The sequence below is a fragment of the Notechis scutatus genome, chromosome 2 (assembly GCF_049901735.1).
Source record: "Notechis scutatus isolate UNSWTSFEM ecotype Mainland chromosome 2, rNotScu1.2, whole genome shotgun sequence".
In the NCBI taxonomy this organism is placed as follows: Eukaryota; Metazoa; Chordata; class Lepidosauria; order Squamata; family Elapidae; genus Notechis; species Notechis scutatus.
This window is the reverse complement of record NC_142010.1, coordinates 91,059,089-91,081,200: the sequence shown is the minus strand read 5'-3', so window position 1 is coordinate 91,081,200 and position 22,112 is coordinate 91,059,089. Positions and strand designations below refer to the sequence as shown.

The following is a 22,112-nucleotide window of genomic DNA, read 5'->3' as shown; positions in this document are numbered from 1 at the left end:
ATCAGTCATCTAAGTCAGGGGTCTCCAACCTTGGCAACTTTAAGCCTGGAGGACTTCAACTCCCAGAATTCTCCAGCCAGCAGTTCTGGGAATTGAAGTCAGCCAGGCTTAAAGTTGCCAAGGTTGGAGACCCCTGATCTAGGTCTTGGTTTCCCAAAAGTGCTTTTTCAAGAGACAACTGGACTTTCTTGTTTTTCTTTGAAGAAGAAAGTTTTGCTTCTTATCCAAGAAGCTTCTTCAGCTCTGACTGGAGAATAGAAGGATTTATACTCCTGTACAGTATGGTCAGCTGTTTACAAGGAGTATAAATCCTTCCATTCCCCATCATCCAGTCAGAGATGAAAAAGCTTCTTGGATGAGAAGCAAAATTTTCTTCTTCAAAGAAAAACAAGAAAGTCCAGTTGCCTCCTGAAAAAGCACTTTTGGGACAATATGAAGAGACAGTTCCAAATGTTGCCATGTGAAGACGCCTAGCCTGTTGGGTTGGTGCATCTCAGACACAGCTTTTTAATAGATCCTGTTCAGCTCCAGGCAGTACAATAAAGAGAGCACCACTATAATCAAGCACATGCTTGGCTTGGAACGTAAATGTTTCCATTACAACATTGGCTCAGTTTTCTTTTCTTACCTTATTAGGATCCACCCCTTCCCTCCTGCTCCTGTTACTGCTAGGCTATTTTTAAAATGCCTATAAAACATAATAGACATTTTGGACTGGTAGCATCTTCCAGGATGATTTATCTATAGCCCAGCACAAGCAAACGTCACCGTATATTTCATCACATTGACAGGCAACATTCCAGGGTTTGTACAAAGGCATGGCTCCTTTTTCCAGGACAAGCAGTCAGTCTTAGGAGCTTCTCCACTAACTCTTAATCACCCCATCAATAAAGCTGAAGAACCATAGTTTGGTCATTCTCAGCTGCTGAATGATTCCTCCTCAAGACTTTCACAGTCAGCAAAGACACTTTCAGATCTTTCCTTGTTCAAGAACTGTAATTATTCTCTTCAATATATTTTTGGGGGCACTGTTGATGAAGTATACAATCCCATCTAAAACACAAATTGTGACAACAGCAGAAATTAATCGCCTGTAATATTTGCTGTCAGTAGGCTACGTAAACAAAAATTACTGGGCTTTTTCCAAACAGAACAATCCATTTTGTAAGAGCTGCAGTGGACTGAAATGGAAGGTGATAAAATGTGATTAACTACATGCACTTAGCGAAGCTTTCTTCTGAGTTAACATGGAGTGCAGTTGTCCAATGAGGCAGAGTCCTCCAAACCATGAAATCATCTTTGGAGATATTGTTCTCCCAACAGCCTCTTATTTCTGATAACAAAGCTGCAAATATCTGAAGATTTAAGATCTAGCTTTAAAAAAGGGGGGGGGGATGATGGTTACCTTTCTTATAAGGGATTTGGACTTTGAACTGGTTAAGATATATGAAACAGTATAAAATTTTGCATGCTGTGCTTTCCATTAGCATTCTGTCTGGCTCCCTTGGACATTTACATGTGCATACTGTGTGCTAACCTAGCAGCAGGATGCCCGCTGGTGCTGAATGACATTGTAGACTCTGTGTATCCCGATAGGCCCCCTGCTGTATGCTAATGTGGGGACAGCCCAGGCCTCATTTCTTCCCAGTCCCAGGATGACTGAAAGCCAGGGGCATAAGCTAAAAGATGGGCCCATTTCAGATTAGATCTCTAATAATAAGGACCTTTCTGTTAAGCTACCAAGTTGTTTTCACTTGGGGGGGGGTGTTCTCAAGCTGGGGTTCCATCAAGCCCAGGAAGCAATATATCAGTCAACTATTAATTCGCCTCCCTCACATTCTGCTAGAGAGAACTTCCCTGAGGATGGACTCCAGCATGGATCCCAAGCTCAGGAGACAAAACCTCTGGTTGAGGTGACTGACCTAAATCCTGCAGCTTTATTCTGGAACACGTACGTTTACCCTCATTCGTTCTTAGTGATGGCACTAGTAGTGTGATATTGCTGCTCAAAGAAGAACCCACTGTTTGATCAATACAATCGTGGCTAACTTAAAGTATCACCTCACTGCACTGCCTTTCCTCATTCTGAAATAGGAGGCATCAACCATCATTGTACCCTGCTTGGCTATTTATGGGACTCTGCCTCCATTTTCATCTTGTATGGCAAGGTTACTGGTAAACCAAGGGAACACTCAGTCCTTCGGATGGACACAGCATGGAAAATCTCATTTTTTTTCCTTTTCCTCCATATCTACTTTTTACATTACCAAAAACAGCTCTATTTCATATTCTGAATAGTTCATCATTATTGTAGTCTTCATTACTATAATTTTCTCAACCAGTCTGGTCCTTGTTCACTTGTAAATATGACAAGGTGTTGAGGGTGGAACATTAATACACTGGAAGTAGTCACATCCACTATGTTTAACTAATGAATTAAATTTAAATTAGATTTTTGTCCTGACCTGACTCAGTTTTTGGCTTGTGGTTTCTGCCCTCTACTCAAAGCCAAGTATGGTCCTTGCCTCCCACAGTTGTACAGTTCTATTTATTAAATATTTTGATCAAGGCTAGCAACCAATGCCCAGCCTTTCCACCACACTTCCATCCTTTATCTTAAATCCTGGCAATACTGACAACAGCTGGGATGTCAGAATTCCATCAGAGCTGCTTGACATACTTAGACAAGTGCCTCTGAAAAAGGAGGGCCCACTATTGCAAAGTATACAAGATACTTAAAGAAAAACGATTTTAAAAATACAATATTTAAGATATCTCCTACTCCCAATAATAAAAATAGAGCCAGCAAATCATTTGGAAATATTAGTTACTGTAAGGGAACAGATACCAATACATAGGCTGCCAAATATTCAACAGTATCAGTTGCTAAATAACAGATGTCGGATATCAAAGTCTATAGACTGTTCATTGTCAAATTTCAAATACTGTTAAGTATCACATAGCATGTTGATTACACATACTACAGCCTAATATCCAACTTTGGCAACTTTTCATGAAAAACTGTTCTGGAGTATTTTCAGAAAGATTTATGAGAGTAAAATTAAATTAGCTATAAATGTGATGAGTGTCATTTACTAAAAATTTAGAACAATCCTTATACGGATCCTTTCCAAAACATGCTACCAGTCACTCAGAACCTAAACATGTATCTAGTTTAGATCCTTCACAATTGTTTGTCCTGCATATGTTGAGCTGATTTATGCAAACAGATGAGCTAATAAAATCCTTTCTAGACTTTCCATTTTAAACTGCATGGGGGAATAGATATTTGAATGCTTTCACAAGTGGAAAATTGCTCATGCCATCTGGAGAATCCTTCTGCAAAAATCAAACTGCTCATTGTGTATATTTTGAAGCTGACCATAGACTTTTATTTTGAGGGCTCAATCTAGACCAACCTAAAAATAAAACATAAAGTCATCTACTTGTCATGTGATTAAGGTAATGTATAATTTGTCTCCCAAAAATCTCATTTTTTAATGTGGAGGGATTTTTTTCTTACAAAGAAAAAAAATTAAACAACTAAACTTCCCATCTGAAGTCTTTACAAACCAAAAACAGTTTTAGTTGCTAAATGAGGCTAAATTTGAACAATTAATGGGAGGATTTTTAATGTGCAGGATCAAGATCAAAACTTCTTCTTGTAGTAAGAAGAATGACGACAAGCCTAAAGTACATAGTTCAGGATTTAACATAATTTCATTTAATCTTCTGAAACATTACATAAAAAACCTTTAAGGGTTGGATCCACTGAAGCCAGATTAGCCAGTATTAGTCTTCATTGAAATTGGTGGAACAAATTCTTAAATATGTTGAAAATAAATGTAGCTAACTTATCTCAAACAGTATATTTTGGGTTGCATCATACTAAATTAGGGCTTGAATAATAACAGTTTTGTGAAAACATGGTTTATCTGGGTTTACACAATACTGAATACCAAATCATATGGTATCTGAGTACAAAGTCAAACAAAATCAAGCGAGCCACATTATAGTTTATCATCCAGTCTTTAAAAAAAAACTACAAGATGAAGAAGGACAACCTCAGTCCTAAATCCAAGCTTTGGGCTTTCAAATTCTTTTATATACAAGAACCCATAAACATAGAAATAATATACCATGTAATCTGTCTGCTGATAGAATTGATATCAGTCATGGAAACAGATTCCCCCACTATCTATCTCTGCATATCCTCACACCTGCCCCATGCTAGATTTTGGAGTGTTAGGGCTGCAGAGGGAGTAGAAGAAGATGAAGAACTGCTGTATGACTACAAGTCTGCTTTCATGGATTTGAAAGCGGTCCTTATTTTATCTTTCTCCAATATGTTACTTTTGGCATACATTGATCTATAATTCTCATCATACCCAGAGGACACACCTGTTGATCACAAAGCAACAGGAGCAGAGGAACAACTCTCCTTGAGTGCATCAATCACCCAGATGGTCTCTTAGTGGAAGCCCTATTTTTTCTGTCAAGTGCATGATATATGTTACAATGTGCACTAGTACATTGGTTCCTGCTTTATTTATCTTCTTACTAACTGACCTATGAACATTGCTTTGCTTCCCAGGATGTTTTAGTGAAAGAAGGCGGTGTGGGTGAATGAAACCAATTTACTAGGTGTCCCGGGCATTTTTATTATGCCTCTGTTCTGCTGGGCTTCAAATAACAACAACCACCCAATCTGCTCTCTCCCTGTATTTTAAAAATGAATGGAATACATTAGGTTAGCTCTTCAATGGTAATCACCCCAGAAGACATTACCCCTACCTTGCTAGTATCATATGATTATGCAGCCAGCTGTGCAGCCACTTTCAATAGGATAGTTGCTATCAATTTTATCTCAGCACATCAGGTGCAGAAATCAGTTTGCTTTCTCTGAGAGTTTGATATTCATCAATCTGGCAGAGTGGCATGAAAACAGTCCCAGGTTTTATCTGTCTCAAGGAGGCAGTGCCCCTTGAACAAGAAAGCCCAAAGAGGAAATGTTTGAGATGATAAATGGATCAGCCTTGGTGGAAAGAAGAACCCTGTTGGCAGAAAAAGAATTATAATAAATTATGGTGTTCTATAATGCAGAACCTATGACCCATCCAACGAAATATATTGTAGGAGCCAATGCAAGGGGCTTAATTAACTTGTCATGTTTTTTGCTGCCTGCCTGGGCTGCAGAAATGAGAAGATGACATGAAAAAACTATCATGTAATCTGCAACTCTTACACTGTAAAAACATATGGACTACACAATTCGATCAGGGCAAAGCAATAGACGCAATCGACATAGACTTCTGTAAATCCTTTGATTCAGTGGTACACGACAAGCTACTCCTAAAACTAAAATCTTACGGTATCTCTGGACACCTGCATAACTGGATAGAAGCATTCCTGTCAAACAGACGACAAATGGTCAAAATTGGGAGCATCCTATCAAATTCTGTACCTGTCAACAGTGGTGTCCCCCAAGGCAGTGTTCTAGGACCAACTCTTTTCATACTCTACATAAATGCCTGCGTTCTCTTTGCTGATGATGTAAAGCTCTACATAAATGCCTGCGTTCTCTTTGCTGATGATGTAAAGCTATTCAACACCACAGACAATACTGCTACCCTTCAAAAAGACCTCGACTATGTATCAGAATGGTCAAACAAATGGCAACTTCAATTCTCAACAAATAAATGCTCTGTCCTACATATTGTAAAAAAATAAATAAATCAGAAAATAAAATACAGGCTGAATAGTCAAGACCTTGTTGATGATCCAAACTCTGTCAAGGACCTTGGAGTACTCATCTCTAATAATCTAAGTGCTAGATCCCACTGTAAATACATAGCCAAAAAGGCATTAAGAGTTGTTAACCTAATCCTATGTAGCTTTTTCTCTGGTCATATCATACTACTAACCAGAGCATACAAAACATTTGCTAGACCAATACTCGAATACAGCTCATCAGTCTAGAACCCACATTATGTATCTGATATTAACACAGTTGAGAAAGTCCAGAAATATTTCACAAGAAGAGTTCTCCACTCCTCTACTCATTGCAGAATACCTTATGCCACCAGACTCGAAATTCTAGACCTAGAAAACATAGAACGACACCACCTGGATCCCCTTTAAACAGAATGTATTATACCCTGGAATGAATAACAAAATTATTCCAACTCATAGCAAAACTTTTTTTTTGTTAAACTACCTCACCAGCCTGTACATTCAGTGACAATCCTATTCCATTTGTGGGATGGGATGGCGTCTTGGATTCCTTTGTAAATTCATTTCATGACATAATTCTACTGAGACCCTACTATGTTCTGTAACAAGTTGAACGATTTCCTGACATGTAAGGCCAGAGTCACTGATTTATGGATAAAAAGGAATTTCTCACTTGTGTTTTGGGGTCCATTAGATAAATAGAAATGGCAGTTCTGCTTCTTCACACAACAGGACTTTAGCATTTCGCTAGATTCTATACAAATAGAAATGGCAGATCTGCTTCTTCACATAACAGGACTTTAGCATTTCGCTGGATTCTATACAATACAGCAAATCCTCGCTACAGCAACAAAATTCTAATAAGTCCTGGTTTGATAAGTCATCATAAGGACTAATATTCAGGATTTTCATTAAGAGGAATGCAGCAGCATGCATGCTGGTATATAGAGGAGCAAAGCAATGTCATGTGATCCTTGTTTAATTAAAAGGAGAATGAATGGTGTTTGCTGGTAAACAATGTGTAACTGTATGTCTTGGAAGATTAGCACATAATACTTAATGGACATAGCTGCTAACCCTGATTTGGATGCCAAGAATAGTCATTCAGTGCTCTGATTCCTATAAATTACTCAGCATACATTTTCTAACCAATACCTAAGCTTAGGAGCCTCTTAATTACTTTTGCAAAGTGTATGTATGTATGTGTATATGCAGTTATGAGTTATGTGTATGAGAGAGAGAGAGAGACAGAGAGAGACAGAGACAGAGAGACAGAGACAGAGAATATGAATACCACAGGGATTTCTTTCCCTAAGAAAACTGCATAACTAATATCAGAGACTGTGAAATAGATTGTATACTATGTAACCTGCCATCTTCAACAGCTATGCCAGCTTGAGACTTTGGAAGCTGTAGTTCGATTACAATTAGTAGATATCAGTTGGGAAAGAATGTTTGGAGAAGAATTGGCATTTTTTCGAGAGATGTTTCTCCCAAATCTTGCAGTGAAAAAGCACACAACCACCCCCCCAGACACACACACACTATGACTAATCAGTCCTTTAATTTGGTCACATGACTTGTTGTTATTGTTACATATAGGACACAATGATGTGTTCAAATCTCAACAAATAAATGCTCTGTCTTACATATTGGCAAAAAAAATATCAGAAAATAAAATACAAGCTGAAGTCAAGACCTTGTTGATGATCCAAACTCTGTCAAGGACCTTGGAATACTCATCTCTAATAATCTAAATGCTAGATCCCACTGTAAATACATAGCCAAAAAGGCATTAAGAGTTGTTAACCTAATCCTACGTAGCTTTTTCTCTGGTCATATCATACTACTAACCAGAGCATACAAAACATTTGCTAGACCAATACTCGAATACAGCTCATCAGTCTGGAACCCACATTACGTATCTGATATTAGCACAGTTGAGAAAGTCCAGAAATATTTCACAAGAAGAGTTCTCCACTCCTCTACTCGTTGTAGAATACCTTATGCCACCAGACCTGAAATTCTAGACCTAGAAAACCTTGAATTACGCTGTCTTCGGTCCAAACTAAGTATGGTATATAAAATCATACACTGCAATGACTTACCTGTCAATGAATACTTCAGCTTCAACCATAACAACACAAGAGCACACAATAGATACAAACTCAAGGTAAACCGCACCAAACTTGATTGCAGGAAATACGACTTCAGCAACAGAGTGGTCAATGTCTGGAATACTCTACCTGACTCTGTGGTTTCTTCCCCAAACCCCAAAAACTTTAACCTTAGACTGTCTACTATTGACCTCATCCCTTTCCTAAGAGGTCTGTAGGGGGAGTGCATAAGTGCACCAACGTGCCTACCATCCCTGTCCTATTGTTTCTTTTATTTTTCTTATATGTACCCATTTCATGTCTTCATAATTATGTATATACTTATACCTATTATCTTGTAAGCAATTGACAAATCACAATAAATAAATAAAAATAATGTGAAACCACAACTGCCAGTTGTTTAACTGGCATTGACCTTCATATACATTGAGTGCTTCCTAAGATCCTAGGGTATAATAATGTATTGTTTATGTATAGGTCCAAGCAGGGGTGGAATTCAAATTTTTTAACAACCGGTTCTGTGGGCGTGGCTTAGTTGGTGGGTGTAGCTTGGTGGTCATGTGATTGGCTGGGTGTGGCCAACTCAATATCACTCACATTGAGGCACGCATCTCCTCGCCTTGCCTCTCATGACTGTGGGGATGCTGGAACAGTCGTAAGTGTGAAAAACGGTCATAAGTCACTTTTTTCAGTGCCATTGTAACTTTGAATGGTCACTCCACACAAGCAAAGTACCAGCAAAGGAGGGGAAAAAAAACTCCAGAGAGGTTCCTGAGACAGGAAGTCTAGTTCTGCCAAGAGCGTAATAAGGGTTAATGGAGAGGCAGTTTCTGTAAGCAACACCAGAATGTTTCCTTCCTGCCTTCCTTACAGGATTAGGCCGGTAATTTCTTCTAACAACCGGTTCTCCGAACTGCTTAGAATGTTAACAACCAGTTCTAGCGAATAGGTGCAAACCTGTAGAATCCCAAACCCTGCTGGGTCCAAGCAATGTGGCTTTTTGTAGTTGACAGATGGAAACTTTGTCAAAGTGTAGATTTGTTAAGTGTCATCCAAGATTTTTTTGCATGACACCTAGTAGGATCACTATAGCTGGTTTATATCATAATCTTTCAACTTTGATTTTCAGAGGCTGATATTAATAAAGGAGAATATTTGTAGCTCAAGGTTGACATGAGGGGTCCTTGGTGTTCTCTGAGCTTGCTTGTTTTCTTGCAGATGTTTCACTACCCTAACTAGGTAACATCACCACTAGCATTTATGATCAGAGCACCGCTACAAATATTCTTTATTAGCAATAGCACTTAGACTTATATACTGTTTTATAGCCCTCTCTAAGCAGTTATTAGTACTACATATGGGCCAGTGGTGGCGTTCGACCAGTTCTGCCCAGTCCTGGAGAGCTGGTAGTGGCAATGAGCAGCGGAGACTGAACCGGTTCTCTCCGCTCTCTGTGTTTGGCCCACCCACTCGCCCGGCCTCCCATACTCACTTTTATGGCCAGAATTCAAAGCGCAGCTGCTTTGCGCGGTGCAGAATAGAGCTGTGTGGCAGCTGCTGCAGCGACCGGCGATCGTGCAGGCTTGCAGTTAGAATGCCTCTGCGCCTGCACAAAATGCACGTTTGGCACGTGCATGCACGCAAAGTGTGTGCACGTGTGCAAAGCGCGCCCACCAAGCCGTGCCCACCGAACCGGTAGCAACTTTATTTGAATACCACCACTGATATGGCTTCAAACACTTCAGACAGCATGCAAATGGGAAAAATTTGCCTGCAGGCACACTTCCACCAAACAACACTGGCACTGATGTTGTTACCTAGTTTGAGTAATGAAATGTCTGCAAGAAAGCAAGCAAGTTGAGAGAGCACCAAGGACCCCTCAGAGCTTGATATATTGTAATATTTATTTATCTTATTATTTTCTTAATATATCTATTATAGATCTTCAATGATGATGATGATGACGACGGTGATGATTGGTGGCATAGCCAGTCAATATTTAGACTAGATTTGTAATCTTTGTCCATTTATCAAGTCCTTTCCAAAGATATGGGATAGGCAGATATCATTGTTTGATGGTGTTCATGTTATTATCACAGGATGTAAGCTGCTCCAAGTAAAACTGCCTTTTGCAATTGAATGATGGTGATTTGGTCAAAGGTGTTCAAGTGGTGATCCAGATGTTTTATGGATGTGCCTTTTTGTATATAATTGAAAGCAGTGAGCATATATTTTATAACTGCACTTCCCCCAGTAATTATTTGCTCATAGCACTCCATCAGGAAAAGAGTTTCATTTATCCCGAGTGTGGCCCAATCACTCGATATCCAAAAGAAGCTATTTTCCATGGCAGCTTCATGAAATAGTTCATTAGCTGCATTGGTCACTTTCTGCTAGATTTTAAGTGTGGTGGGAAATGAATCACAAGATGTTTTTCAGCAGGTAGGTCCCTGCTGTTTTACAATTTAATTTCTCAGCAAAGTCAGCACAAGACTGAGAAACTGGTTGCAATAGTAATAGTAGTAGCACAAGAGTAGAAGCCCTGTAGATGGTTCAGTATTTTGGGTAAAGGTCAGAAAGCTTTCACTGCTTTCACATCAAAATGGATCAAAGGGTAAAGCATTAGGATTAGTTCCAATTAATCTTCGGTGGGCAGCTTTATATACTTTTTCCAGTGAAAAGCTAATTGCATAATGGTGTTTTGTTTTTAACCTGTCATTCTGAATTGGTGGAAAATATAGAAGCTTTTGCACTGTAGTTATGTAAAGTTGGAAGATATTTGAGATGTGAATCAAAGTCCATTTATAGAGATGTAGCTTAATTTAGGTCAATAGTTTCACACAAAAACTTTCCAAAGCTCTGGAATGAGTATGGAGATTTTAAAGCAGAGATCAGTACTGTCTGGAGCAGGGCTGTCAAACTTACAGCCCATGACCAGATGCATCACACGCTGGCCATGCCCATGTCCAGTTTAGCAAAGGGGAAAAAATACATCACATGATGACACCATGACAATGCAAGTTTGATATCCCTGGTCTAGAGTATAAAAGTTTGTGGAGAACTTATGATCTAGGACCATTTTATGGTTTTATCTAGAAAAACAATTCTATATTATAGAACATTATTATCCATCATTATATTGCTGTGCTAGAAATCAGTCAGTCAATCAATCAATCAATCTATCTATCTATCCATCCATCCATCTATCATCTATCAATGCTTCTATATCAATCCAATCAATCAACTCTGAGAAATGTACAGCATCATTAGTACAGTGAAACCTCTTCCATAACCATTCCCTAACTAAAATGTAATGAAACAGTCACCCAACTGACTACTTCAAATGGAAGTTCTAAGTCCTATGCTTATTTTCAGCAAGCAAGACCATGAGAATGCAGTAATTCCCCCCATTTGAAACAGTTGAAATCATTCAGTGCCTTTACAGCAATGTAACCTCACTTACATAAAAGTAAGAGAAGCTGAGCTGGATCACATCAAAAACTTTAGATTAACTTCTCACAACATCTGGTAGGTGCTTCTGTGAAACTCAGACCATGTGTGAATGCAATAGACCTTTTGTCTTATTTCTCCCTAGCAGATTCATTCATAGAGCTGCGGAACTTGGTGGTTTCTAATTTTTATGACTAGAAATTATTGACAGATTATTATTCATGTAACCCAGTGTTTTTCAACCTCATCAACTTTAAGACATGTGGGCTTCAACTCCCATAATTTCCCAACCAGAATCATGGAGTTGTCAGCCACGGAAAGTTGCTGAGAATCAAGTAATCTAATCCCCTTTCAAAGCTATCTAAAACAGTAGTGATCATCACATCGCATAACAGTGTATTAGGCCCATTAATAAGGCGTTGCATCAAAAGTTTCCTTTCCTTTCCTGATTTAAGTCTCCTGCCACTGACTTACATTGGATTTTTTATTCATGGCTGACTTTACCACACATGTTGCTTTTTCTCCAGAGTAAGAGTTCAAATTTGGGATTTTTAAAAAAATTTCTGTCTTTGTAACAAAATCAAATCTGTTTTAAGGTACCTGCACACTCATATGTCTATTCAATAGGAAGTATATTTGCCATGTGTTTCCTGGGAGAGATTGTAAAAAAGAAATGGAGCCTTTGAACAACTGATGAAATAAAGTCATAACCAAGGAAAGCCTGAGCTAACTGAATTTTGAGAATGTATTTATGGGCATGATCACTACACAGGGCAGAGGAGGCTAGCTTTTTCACCAAGTACTTGCTGTGGTCGATGGAGCTTATTACAAATTTACCAAGAGGCAAACTGGTGAAGTGTATGCATTTATCTATTTATGTTTTTGATATACTATCAAAATCCAAACTTTTCCTGGCACTTGACAAGAATAAAAAGCAGAATAAAAATAAAATTTAAAAAAATCAAATCAACTGTAACATAATTAAAGCTACCCAATACCATGCAACAGTCAAAAGCAACTTCAGCTTTCAAAACTCCTGTGGAATAATTCTGTCTGGACAGGCTTTTGAAATGATACCCACATTGTCCTAAATTCTGGAAGAAGATTCTTCCATAATGTGGGAATAACAGCCAGGAAACTTTAGTCCAGGGTCTCCTAATCTCACTACCCAGGGTGTTTTTATGTCTATGGGTATGTCTCCCTTTGACCAAGAGAAACATTCTCATCTGAATCAAGCATCCTGGATGGAACCTGGAAAAAATGACCCTGTACATTCATAGGAACCAAGCCATTTAAAGTTTGCTATTCACATTTTAAACTGCATGAGGAGCCCAGTGACACCTAATGGAGCATCTGCAATGTAAATTTCTCATTCTAACCTATTCAGGCTCTGTTGTCTTCCATTGCACTTACTTTTTACTTTTTCCAGGTAGGTGGTTTTTCATGTGAAGTAATAAGTTGCCTCTACTTGTAATGCATTTATTTTGTAAGATTGCCTACAAGGCTTAGGTGAGGCCCAATCTATTTTTATAAATAAAGATAGTGCTGGCAACTGTTATGACTCTTGGCATATTGGCATGAACCATTGTGGCTCAGTGGTTAGAGTGCAGTACTACAGGCTATATCTGCTGCCTGCAATCACCAGGCTCAAGGTTGACTCAGCCTTCCATCCTTCTGAGGTGAGTAAAATGAGGACCCAAATTGTTGGGGATAATATGCTGACTCTGTAAACCACTTAGAGAGAGCTGTAAAGCACAGTAAAGCAGTATATAAGTCTAAGTGCTATTACTATTGTTATCTTCCATTGATAAATTAATCAATCACTTATATTAATTGAAATAGCTTAAAAATGAAGTCAAGTGGGAACATGGTCACTGTGAGCACTACATTCCTACTCATGGGTGTGTATATATGTGTGTGTGTGTGTGTGTGTATAAGTATGTATGTATGTATGTATGTATGTATGTATGTATGTATGTAGGCATATGGTGCCCTTGGTGAAATAAATAGAAAATGCCACGGTAAGAAAAAGAGTAGATAAAGGTAAAAGTCACATGCATAGCTTTGTTACACATCATGATGTTCAATTTCCTATATATGAGCTACAACAGTTACATAGTTGGTAAATATCTCCTTTCCTTCTGACATAGACATATGTCCTAATAATAAGTATAGCAATGGTTGGCGTGCAGGAATCTTAGGAGGGGTTAGGATAGGCAATACTTGCAAGCACTGCTGTATCTATAACATGTTTTTCAAACTGACAACTTTAAAATGTGTGGACTTCAAGTTCCAGAATTCCCCAGCCAGTATGGATGGTGCTGACAATAAGCTATGTAGAGCAATAGCTTTATGCATATAAATTACAATCCTAAGGTTCTCAGTGGATCTTCTCAAATGCTAAATTAACACTGAGGGAGCAAAAGGCCTTTCTTCTCAGGCAATTCTCTCCAGCAAGGTCTAGTGTTTCAACCTGTCATAACTTCCATCTGTAATGGAAAGAAGACTGTGTTCTTATTTCTTTGATTGCATTGCCCCAATATATTATATGCTATCTTCACATGGAAGGCCATGGAAGTAACAAGAGATGTACCAATAATTAAAGAAATATAAATCAAAATGAACATACTGGATGCCTAGGTCTCTAAATCTAGACAACAGCAGTGTGAGAAGTTCTCTTCCAAGCTGACAAGTGGAATCTGGTTTGCAGGGCACAAAACAGCCATCATATGGCACCCCTGACCTGGTTATGATTTGCAGCAACTCAGAAGAGACTACTCAATAAAATCTGTGCCATATAATGATCTATTGCACCCAAGTAGCCCATCACACTTAGCACTCATCATATGGTGACAATTTCAGCCAATCTTTATGCAATGGGTTTTTTTTTTGTTTTTTTTGCCACAAGAAGGTCTATAGTGATAACTGAATGTATAGAAGATATTTAGGACAAAAGAGTCATTCTCTCACTTTTCCTTTTCATGGAAAGAATCACCAATGGAATCCTGACCTCATTGCAATACACTGCTTGTAAATGGGAAGCTTTATGGAATCTAAGCATAATTTAATGCATAATGGTTATCTTTTGAGAGCTGAATACAATGAAATTTCATTTTATATGCCGATTAGTATACATTTAAAGTGATAATATTCTATTCTATTCTATTCTATTCTATTCTATTCTATTCTATTCTATTCTGAGGAAGATACTAGGCTGTTGTACACATACATAATTCCATTATAAGATCTGCTGCTAATTTATATTAGCTGAAATACCTGTCCTTGTCCTTTATTGGTCTATTTGAAAATGTGAAAATAAGGCATTATCCTATATCAAGTGCAAGCAATTCAGTTTTCAAAGTTGATTCATTATTTTATCTGTCCTCTCAACAAGCCGATGTGAGATTTAAATGGTATTTAAAGACAGGAAACCAAGACTAAGCTGAGAAAAGACTTCAAGTCAACTCTCCCAAGATTGAGCCCTTGTAGTTTGATTAAACTACTTTCTAAATGTTTACCATCTGGTTTTCTTATTTTTGCCATAAAGCTGTTTGCCTCTTATATTTCTATCTCAAACATCTCTGGCTTTTTTCATAGAGAGACATCATTTGAGTGCCAATGTCTGGGTTGTGAATGTTTGACATTATTGTGAGGTGACTGAAGAGTATCTTCTCACTGATAGATACATGGGATGTTTTTGGATGTTGAAACTTATTGTTAGACTCAATTTAATGGCAAATTAAAGAGCAAGAGTGGTAGTTCAAAGGACCAATCAGATCAATAGGATTACATATTTCTTAGTAATGGGTGGAAGACAGACCAGACTGTTCTCCCTTGTCCCAAAAACAAAACATACAAACAAACAATAATCTCTGTAGAATAAGCTTCTCCTGGTCTCCTGTAATTAAGCCAAAACTCATTCCTTCACACAAGTTAGCCATGCAGCAAATGACAGAGCCTGTTGTCTTTTAGCTATCAGGGCACAGAAAACCCATTTGTGCTATCCAGTTATCAAATTCCATATACTGGATATGTAATTCAAGAGAAATTTTTCAATTTTTCCTTTTATCACACAGTCATCTTTGTATATGCATTGCTTTCTCCCAAAACTTAGTAACATTGTAGTTATTGCAAAAATGCATGTTTTAAAGAAGCATTGGCTATGACTATCATTAAGTGTTGTATTTTATGATTCTTGATGAATGTATTTTATTTTTTCTTTATGTGCACTGAGAGTTTATGCACCAAAGACAAATTCCTTGTGTGTCCAATCACACTTGGCCAATAAAGAATTTATTCTATTCTATTCTATTCTATTCTATTCTATTCTATTCTATTCTAATTATCTCCAATAAAATGCTATCCTAGACAATCCTTTTCTATACAGATATAAGGGAAAGGGAAATGAGTCCATGTGGGTTTTACTCCACTAATTGTAGCTGACTTTAGGGGGGCAGGTGCTGATCTCTGTTCCTAAGCCATTGAGGCAGTGCTGTCTGAAGACGTTTCTGCTGCTCCTCTGGCTAACATGACATCACACTGCAGCATAGACTAGAGTGTACAGTGAAACACCTTCCCACTGAAGTGATACCTATTTATCTACTCACATTTGCATGCTTTCGAATTGCATGGGCAGCAGGAACTGGGGTGAGTAATGGGAGCTCACTCCATCATGTGACACTCAATTCTCAAACCTGGACTGTCAGCTTTCCAGCCAACAAGCCCAGCATCTTAACCTTATACAGATGTAATAGAGTCCAATAAATTCTAATTATTATTTTTGTTGTATTAGTCACAGTTTAAGGTGAACTGACACTGTTACTATAAAAATTAAGAGACTCTCCCATTGCTTAAGCTATATATAAAAACCTCTAATCCCTTATTCCCTTCATATTTAACATCTGCATATAAAATTGATATATTGATAACAAATATCTATAGAAACTAAAGTATGATTTTAATTTTAAACAATTTAACCAGTGTTCGTGTATCTTGGGTATGTTAGAGGCTGAAAAAGCTGCTGTCCCAAAAATGTTGTTAGCAAATGTTGAAGCTGCAAATATTTCCACTAAGTTACATCTGATAGATGATATTTGTCTCTTAGTACAGTATATGTTAAAAATTCATCCTCATATCTATCAATTGGTCCACAGTCAGTATCTCACTTTCATCTAATTTTTCCATATTGCCGGCTTTCCCCCAATGTTTAATGTTGGATTTTCCCATAAAGTCAATTTAGCATGGGAAAAAGGATCAAATATTTCTTTTTTAGACATTACTTTCCTAACTGATATATTTCCAGAGGTACTAGAATTTTAGTATATTTAGATCCTAATACCATCCATCCAACCAAAGGTACGATATATATTTATATTCCAAAGTTGTCCAAATCAGAAATTTAACACCAATTATTGGCTTCCAGTATTAACACTTGATAATAGGTAAGCTTGGTAACATACCACCGGATTGGGAAAAACAAATTCTCCCCCACTAAGTGTATTTTCTGTAAAGATATTCTCAGAATTGAAAGAAAACCATAAAACAAAGACATTACTTTCTAAAAATATTTTCTGGATATTTGAACAGGAATTCCTCTCAGAATAAAATTAATCTGGGAATAATATTCCTGTTGTAGGGAAAGACCAGAGGTCTGTTTGTTGCAATAGTGAGAGTTCCCATTATGAAATTAATACCTTCTGATGAGACCTTTTGGAATTGTATTAAAGGTAAAGCTTTCCCTGTCCATTTGTGTCCAACTCTGGGCACAGTGCTCATCTGTTTCTTGGCCAAGGAAGTCAGCATTGTCCGAAGACATTTTCTGGAGTGATGCGATCAGTATGGCTATATGCCAAAGGCTATTACCTTCCCACTAAAGTAGTACCTGTTAATCTACTTGCATGTACATGCTTTCAAACTGCTAGGTGGGCAGGAGCTGGGGCAAGGAACAGGGGCTCATCCATTGTGCGATGTTCGGGTCTCTAACCCGGACTGTCAGCTTTCCAGCTGACCAACTTGGTGTCTTTAACTGCTGAGCTACGGAACCCCTTTTTGGATTTGTATTAGCTGTAATAAAATAATAAAGAATTTTTAAGAAGTTGAATTAAAAATAGCCCTGCTCTCTAGGACACATTGTGACATACAATAATTGCATTCTTTATTGGCCAAGTGTGATTGGACACACAAGGAATTTGTCTTGGTGCAAATGCTCTCAGTATACATAAAAGAAAAGATACATTTGTCAAGAGTTGAGAATCATCAGGTACAACACTTAATAATATTGGTGATACATTTACAAATACATCTTATTGCGAATATGTAATTATGATTTACATTTTACGTTATTTACTAATATATTTTCTATTTTTGTTCTATCCAATCATATCAGCATTCCCAGCTTCTATAATATTCTGATGTTTCTTTTTCCTTAAGTGCTAAGGTTAACTTGTCCATCTCTGCACAGGCTGTTATATTCTGTATAACCATCTCCTCTGTTGGAATATCTGCTTGTTTCCAACACTGTGCAAAGGTTATTCTGGCTGCGGTGAGAATAAGGTTAATTGAAGAATAGCTTTTTCAGTTTCTAATGCAGTAAGATGAGTATGTAAATTCCTTCCACTACAGATTGATTTCATTGATGTGGGCCTTCTAGAATAAAAATTATTGCAAAAGAAGCCCTGATTGCTACTGCACTAGGATTATAATTCATGGTTCTATGGGATGAAAAGCATTATTACATTATATTATATTAACAGAAATACATTTGTGGTTTCTGTTGAAGCTAGTAACTTTGTGAGATTCCAATTTTGGACTAATCTGAAAAAGGTAGCTCTTGCTTTCCATACTTTCATAAATGATAAGAAATGATCCATTGCAACATGGTAAAAGAGCACAAAGTGCTTTGCCCTGGGAGGAAAATAGATTTTTCAGTATCACATCATGCTACAGAGGGGAAGACAAAGGCATGCAAATGTGACGTGACAGTTTGAGTAGGTTGATCATAGCTGAGTCCAGCCAATTTGGCCCAGGCATGGGCCAAATTAAGAATAAGCTCAGGCTAAGCAAGACTGTCTTGATGTGAGTAAATTGCTTTTTTTTTCATATTCCTAATATCATAGTAATAAATATAGCAAATGTAGGCTACACTGGTAAAATGGCTTCTTCCCACTCAGCATTCTACAGATGGATAGGGGCAGTTATACTCTCGTCTGTAACTAGGATAATGGGGAGCACAGCCCCAACATTGGAAGCCCTGAGTTTCAGAATGGTGCTATGGAAGTGGACTTTGAACAAAGTGCAGAAAGTACATACAACTGTAGAGCTTGAGAGGGAGGGGCAACACTCCTGGAAGAATAATGGATTTATTAAACATTAATCCCACATCATTACCAGCAGAAAAGGACCACCATTACCCAGGTATTGGTTGTGTGTTTGATACGTCTGCTCCCTTGTTCTACTTAGCCTTGTTTTTTTTTCTGCCACCCAAGCAGAAAACACCCTGGTCTTGAGTAAGAGACCTTGTTGGGTGGTGCAGGTGAGCTCTAGGCTTTTGTTATTAGGCAGCTACTGGATGGAAAAGAATATATTAGTAGGGTCTATTATCTATGCCTACTATCAGAGTATCCATAATTCACTTGTGACTCATAGGGAAAACACCCAGGACAGTCTTGAGAATGAGGCATAGGAAATCTAAAAATCACTCGTTCTTTGGGTTGAAATATTTTCCTTGGCTGTCACCTTTGGAGCAGCACCACCACCACCTGTTTGTCTCAAGAAATCTAGGACCAACCCAAGCACAGCAGAAAGAAAGAGGGAGGAACCTGAAGAACACTGAAAATAGGGCTGATGCCCTTCTGGGGGTGGGGGGAAAATCCCCTGCCACATATTTGCTAATTGCAATATCAAGTCAAATCCCAAGGACACGAATACAAGTGAAGAGTTTGCTTATGAACATGTTGACCTACATCAATGTCAAGACCCTTGATTAATCTAGTTGAGACATTAACTCTCCAGGTTTCTAAGCAAGAGTTTTTGACCCTATCTACCTACTCCTTTCTCCCAAATCCTGGAAAATCTGAAATCTCAGTATCTAAAATCTGCTAAAAATTTCTCCTCTAGCTGTCAGAGGAGGAAGGTGACAAGGTGGCTTCATTTGCCTCACAGATGTGTGAAAATACTATTAAACACCAAGAGAAACAAAACAGCAAGACTAACATCAACCTCAGCAGTGGATATTTCTGACCAAATCTGATTTGTCAAATTCAGTGCTATAGAAACCGAAACCCTCCTATCTTTAAAACTGGGTCTGACACAGTTCAGCTTCTTAACCTCTTTTTTTTTTTTTTACTCCTTTACAAATTCAGATGTGGCACTTCCCTTAATGCTTCTTGCCATTTCTTTTATTCTAATCAATAGGCGCTATCGCATTGTCCACAACACACACACACACACAGAGAGAGAGATCTTGCAGTCTGATAAAAGAGTGGGAAACATTTGACAACGTATCAATGCACCTACACTTATAATCATAGTTTCATCTCCCAACCCTGCCACCCTGCCTTTGAACTCTGCCCTGAGATGCCACTGAAAAGATTATGCCTATCTTTAGTTAGAGGCGGGGTGGGGGGGGGTGTGAAGCCTCAAGACACCAGTGACAACCACTCTTTTAACCTAGAGTAGTTGGGTGTCTGTGGATGTGACACGCCCCTCCACATTTAAATCGAGTTGCCAAAATTCTAGTTGTGGGGTAGGGCTGAGGATCAGCAGGTGTACCCATCCCACATAATACGTCCATCTTTTCTCACCCCAAACCCCAAACGGGGGGGGGAGAGAAAAAACATTCTCAAACCCCTAAACCCGGGTCCATCCTTCTGTGACACTCTTCGTCCCCGCAAGGCGGAGTGCAAAAGAAGCCGCTACTCCTCCTCCTCCCCCCGCTCCAAACTCAAGGGAGAGCCGGTACTTACTGCTGGTGCTCATGGTGATCCGGCGCCGTCTTTCTCATTCAACAAAGGGAGGGAAACGCTCGGCGAAATTCTCTCGGGTTCCTTTCGTTGCCTCTGCCCTCTCTTTTCTTTTAGAGCAGAACCTCCTCTTTTCTCTCCCTTTCTGCTTTCGTTCTTTTCTTTAAAAGAGAGAGAGAGAGAGAGAAGGGGGCGGGCGAGTAACCAGCTTCCCTAGAGAAAGAAATGTGTATCTTCCATCAATTGCAGCCTAAGCGATGCGCAGGTATTTCTCCTTGACCCGGTGCTACTCTCTCTCTCTCTCTCTCTCTCTCTCTGGGCTTCTGGCTTTCTGCTCAGTCTTGGGCGGTCAGAGAACAAGGTTATAAACAGGAGCGAAAGGCAATCGAAGGCGAGGAGGAGGAGGAGGCGACGGCAGCAGCAGCGCCCTGGGAATCAGACCGGGCAAGGTGCCTTCTGGGCTCACACCCCCGCCGATCTTCGAAGATCTTCCTTAGCTGGGCTTGGCCTCCTACTCCCGGCTGCTACGTCGTCTTCGGAACCTGGAGCTGTCATGCAGTGCAGAGCGATGCCTGCTCAAGCCCAGCTACAGCCGAAGGGGGTGTGAATCGGGGGTGGGGGGGGGGAGAGAGAACCGGGAGGGGAGCCGAGTCGATGCGCACAGCTCGCTGATCGAACCAATAAGCCAATTCTTCCCTCTGGTATCTCCGGGTCCTCCACCCCCCTCCTCCTCCTCCTTCCTTGGACGATTTACACCGGACTTGGAGCTCCAGATCCTAAACCTACTCGCCTAGCGCTCGCCTCGCTTCTTTCAGCCAATAGATGCCTTTTTCAGGTGCAGCGGGAGGAGTTTTCGTGAGGATGCGGCGGGGCTGGCTGCAAATTTGGATGGAAAAGGGAGGACCGAGAGGAAGGGGAGGGAGGCGGGAAAATAGCTCCATTGGGCAGGGTTTGCTTGGCGACTGGTGAAAATGGGATGTTGCCTTCCGCCATCTACTGGTGGCAAAGTGGCTACCCTCGCAACAGACGTCGCATTCAGTTTGCAAGATATTGAGAGGGAGGGACGGACCTGTGAGGTGTCTACATTATATTAGGGTTAGTGAAAGCCCAAATACACTACAGTCTTGTGGAAATACTTCATGCTGGTTTCAAATATCAGTTGGGGAACTGCTTCAGTCATTTGGTGTCCACCTGTAAAGTAGGATAAATAGAGCCAGGGACTGGTGATTATTTTTCATTTAGTGAAAAGTAATAACCAATTTTGGCTGATAAATTACTATTTGCAACAAGTACAAAGGGACTGAGTCAGAATTAAGTAGCAACTGTGTATTTAAAAAGCATTTGGTGTTTTATATGCCTCATCATAGAGATATTCTGAAATGGGAAGAAAAATATTTCTTTTTTTAAATAATTATAAATCACATCTACATACAAAGTCCACAACATAATTGACTCAAGGAATTGACTCAAATCTTTAAAATCTCATGGTAAATTTTAGCTATTAGACAATTCATTAAAGTCCTGAATATTGTGAAACTGTAGTTACTATTGTTGCAAATCTACATTCATTGCAAGTTCCTTTTTATTCCAAATATTTATCTTGACTGTAATCAGGATGCAGTTGATTATTAGGAACTTCCTGTGAGGCTTTTAAAAATTGTATTTATTAAATTTCATCTCATCTACATTAGATACATTATACTGAACATTTAAGAAAAAAAAATATAAGCAAAGAAGGGAGCAAATGCAAATGGAAAACCAAACATTTACAAGTATCATAGAAATTAAAAGTTTTTCGGTATTTCATGTACCTATGTTTTGCCATTTTAAAAATCTGAAAATCACTATTAAA

At 38.9% G+C, this 22,112-nt stretch overlaps 1 protein-coding gene across 8 annotated transcripts in view; it reads right to left on the bottom strand.

The window, feature by feature from the left end:
• Nucleotides 1-21,145, bottom strand: part of ABLIM3 (actin binding LIM protein family member 3) — a 172,859-nt gene extending 151,714 nt beyond the window's left edge. For 4 of the 8 annotated variants that reach the window (XM_087955460.1, XM_087955453.1, XM_087955455.1 and 1 more), the window contains exon 1: nt 20,264-21,145. In XM_087955460.1, the coding sequence (XP_087811586.1) occupies nt 20,264-20,276 (13 nt within the window). In that variant the 5' untranslated portion in view covers nt 20,277-21,145. The remainder of the gene's footprint in view (nt 1-20,263) is intronic. The other 4 variants (XM_087955456.1, XM_087955457.1, XM_087955459.1 and 1 more) reach the window with 2 other exon arrangements.
• Nucleotides 21,146-22,112: the final 967 nt, after the last annotated feature.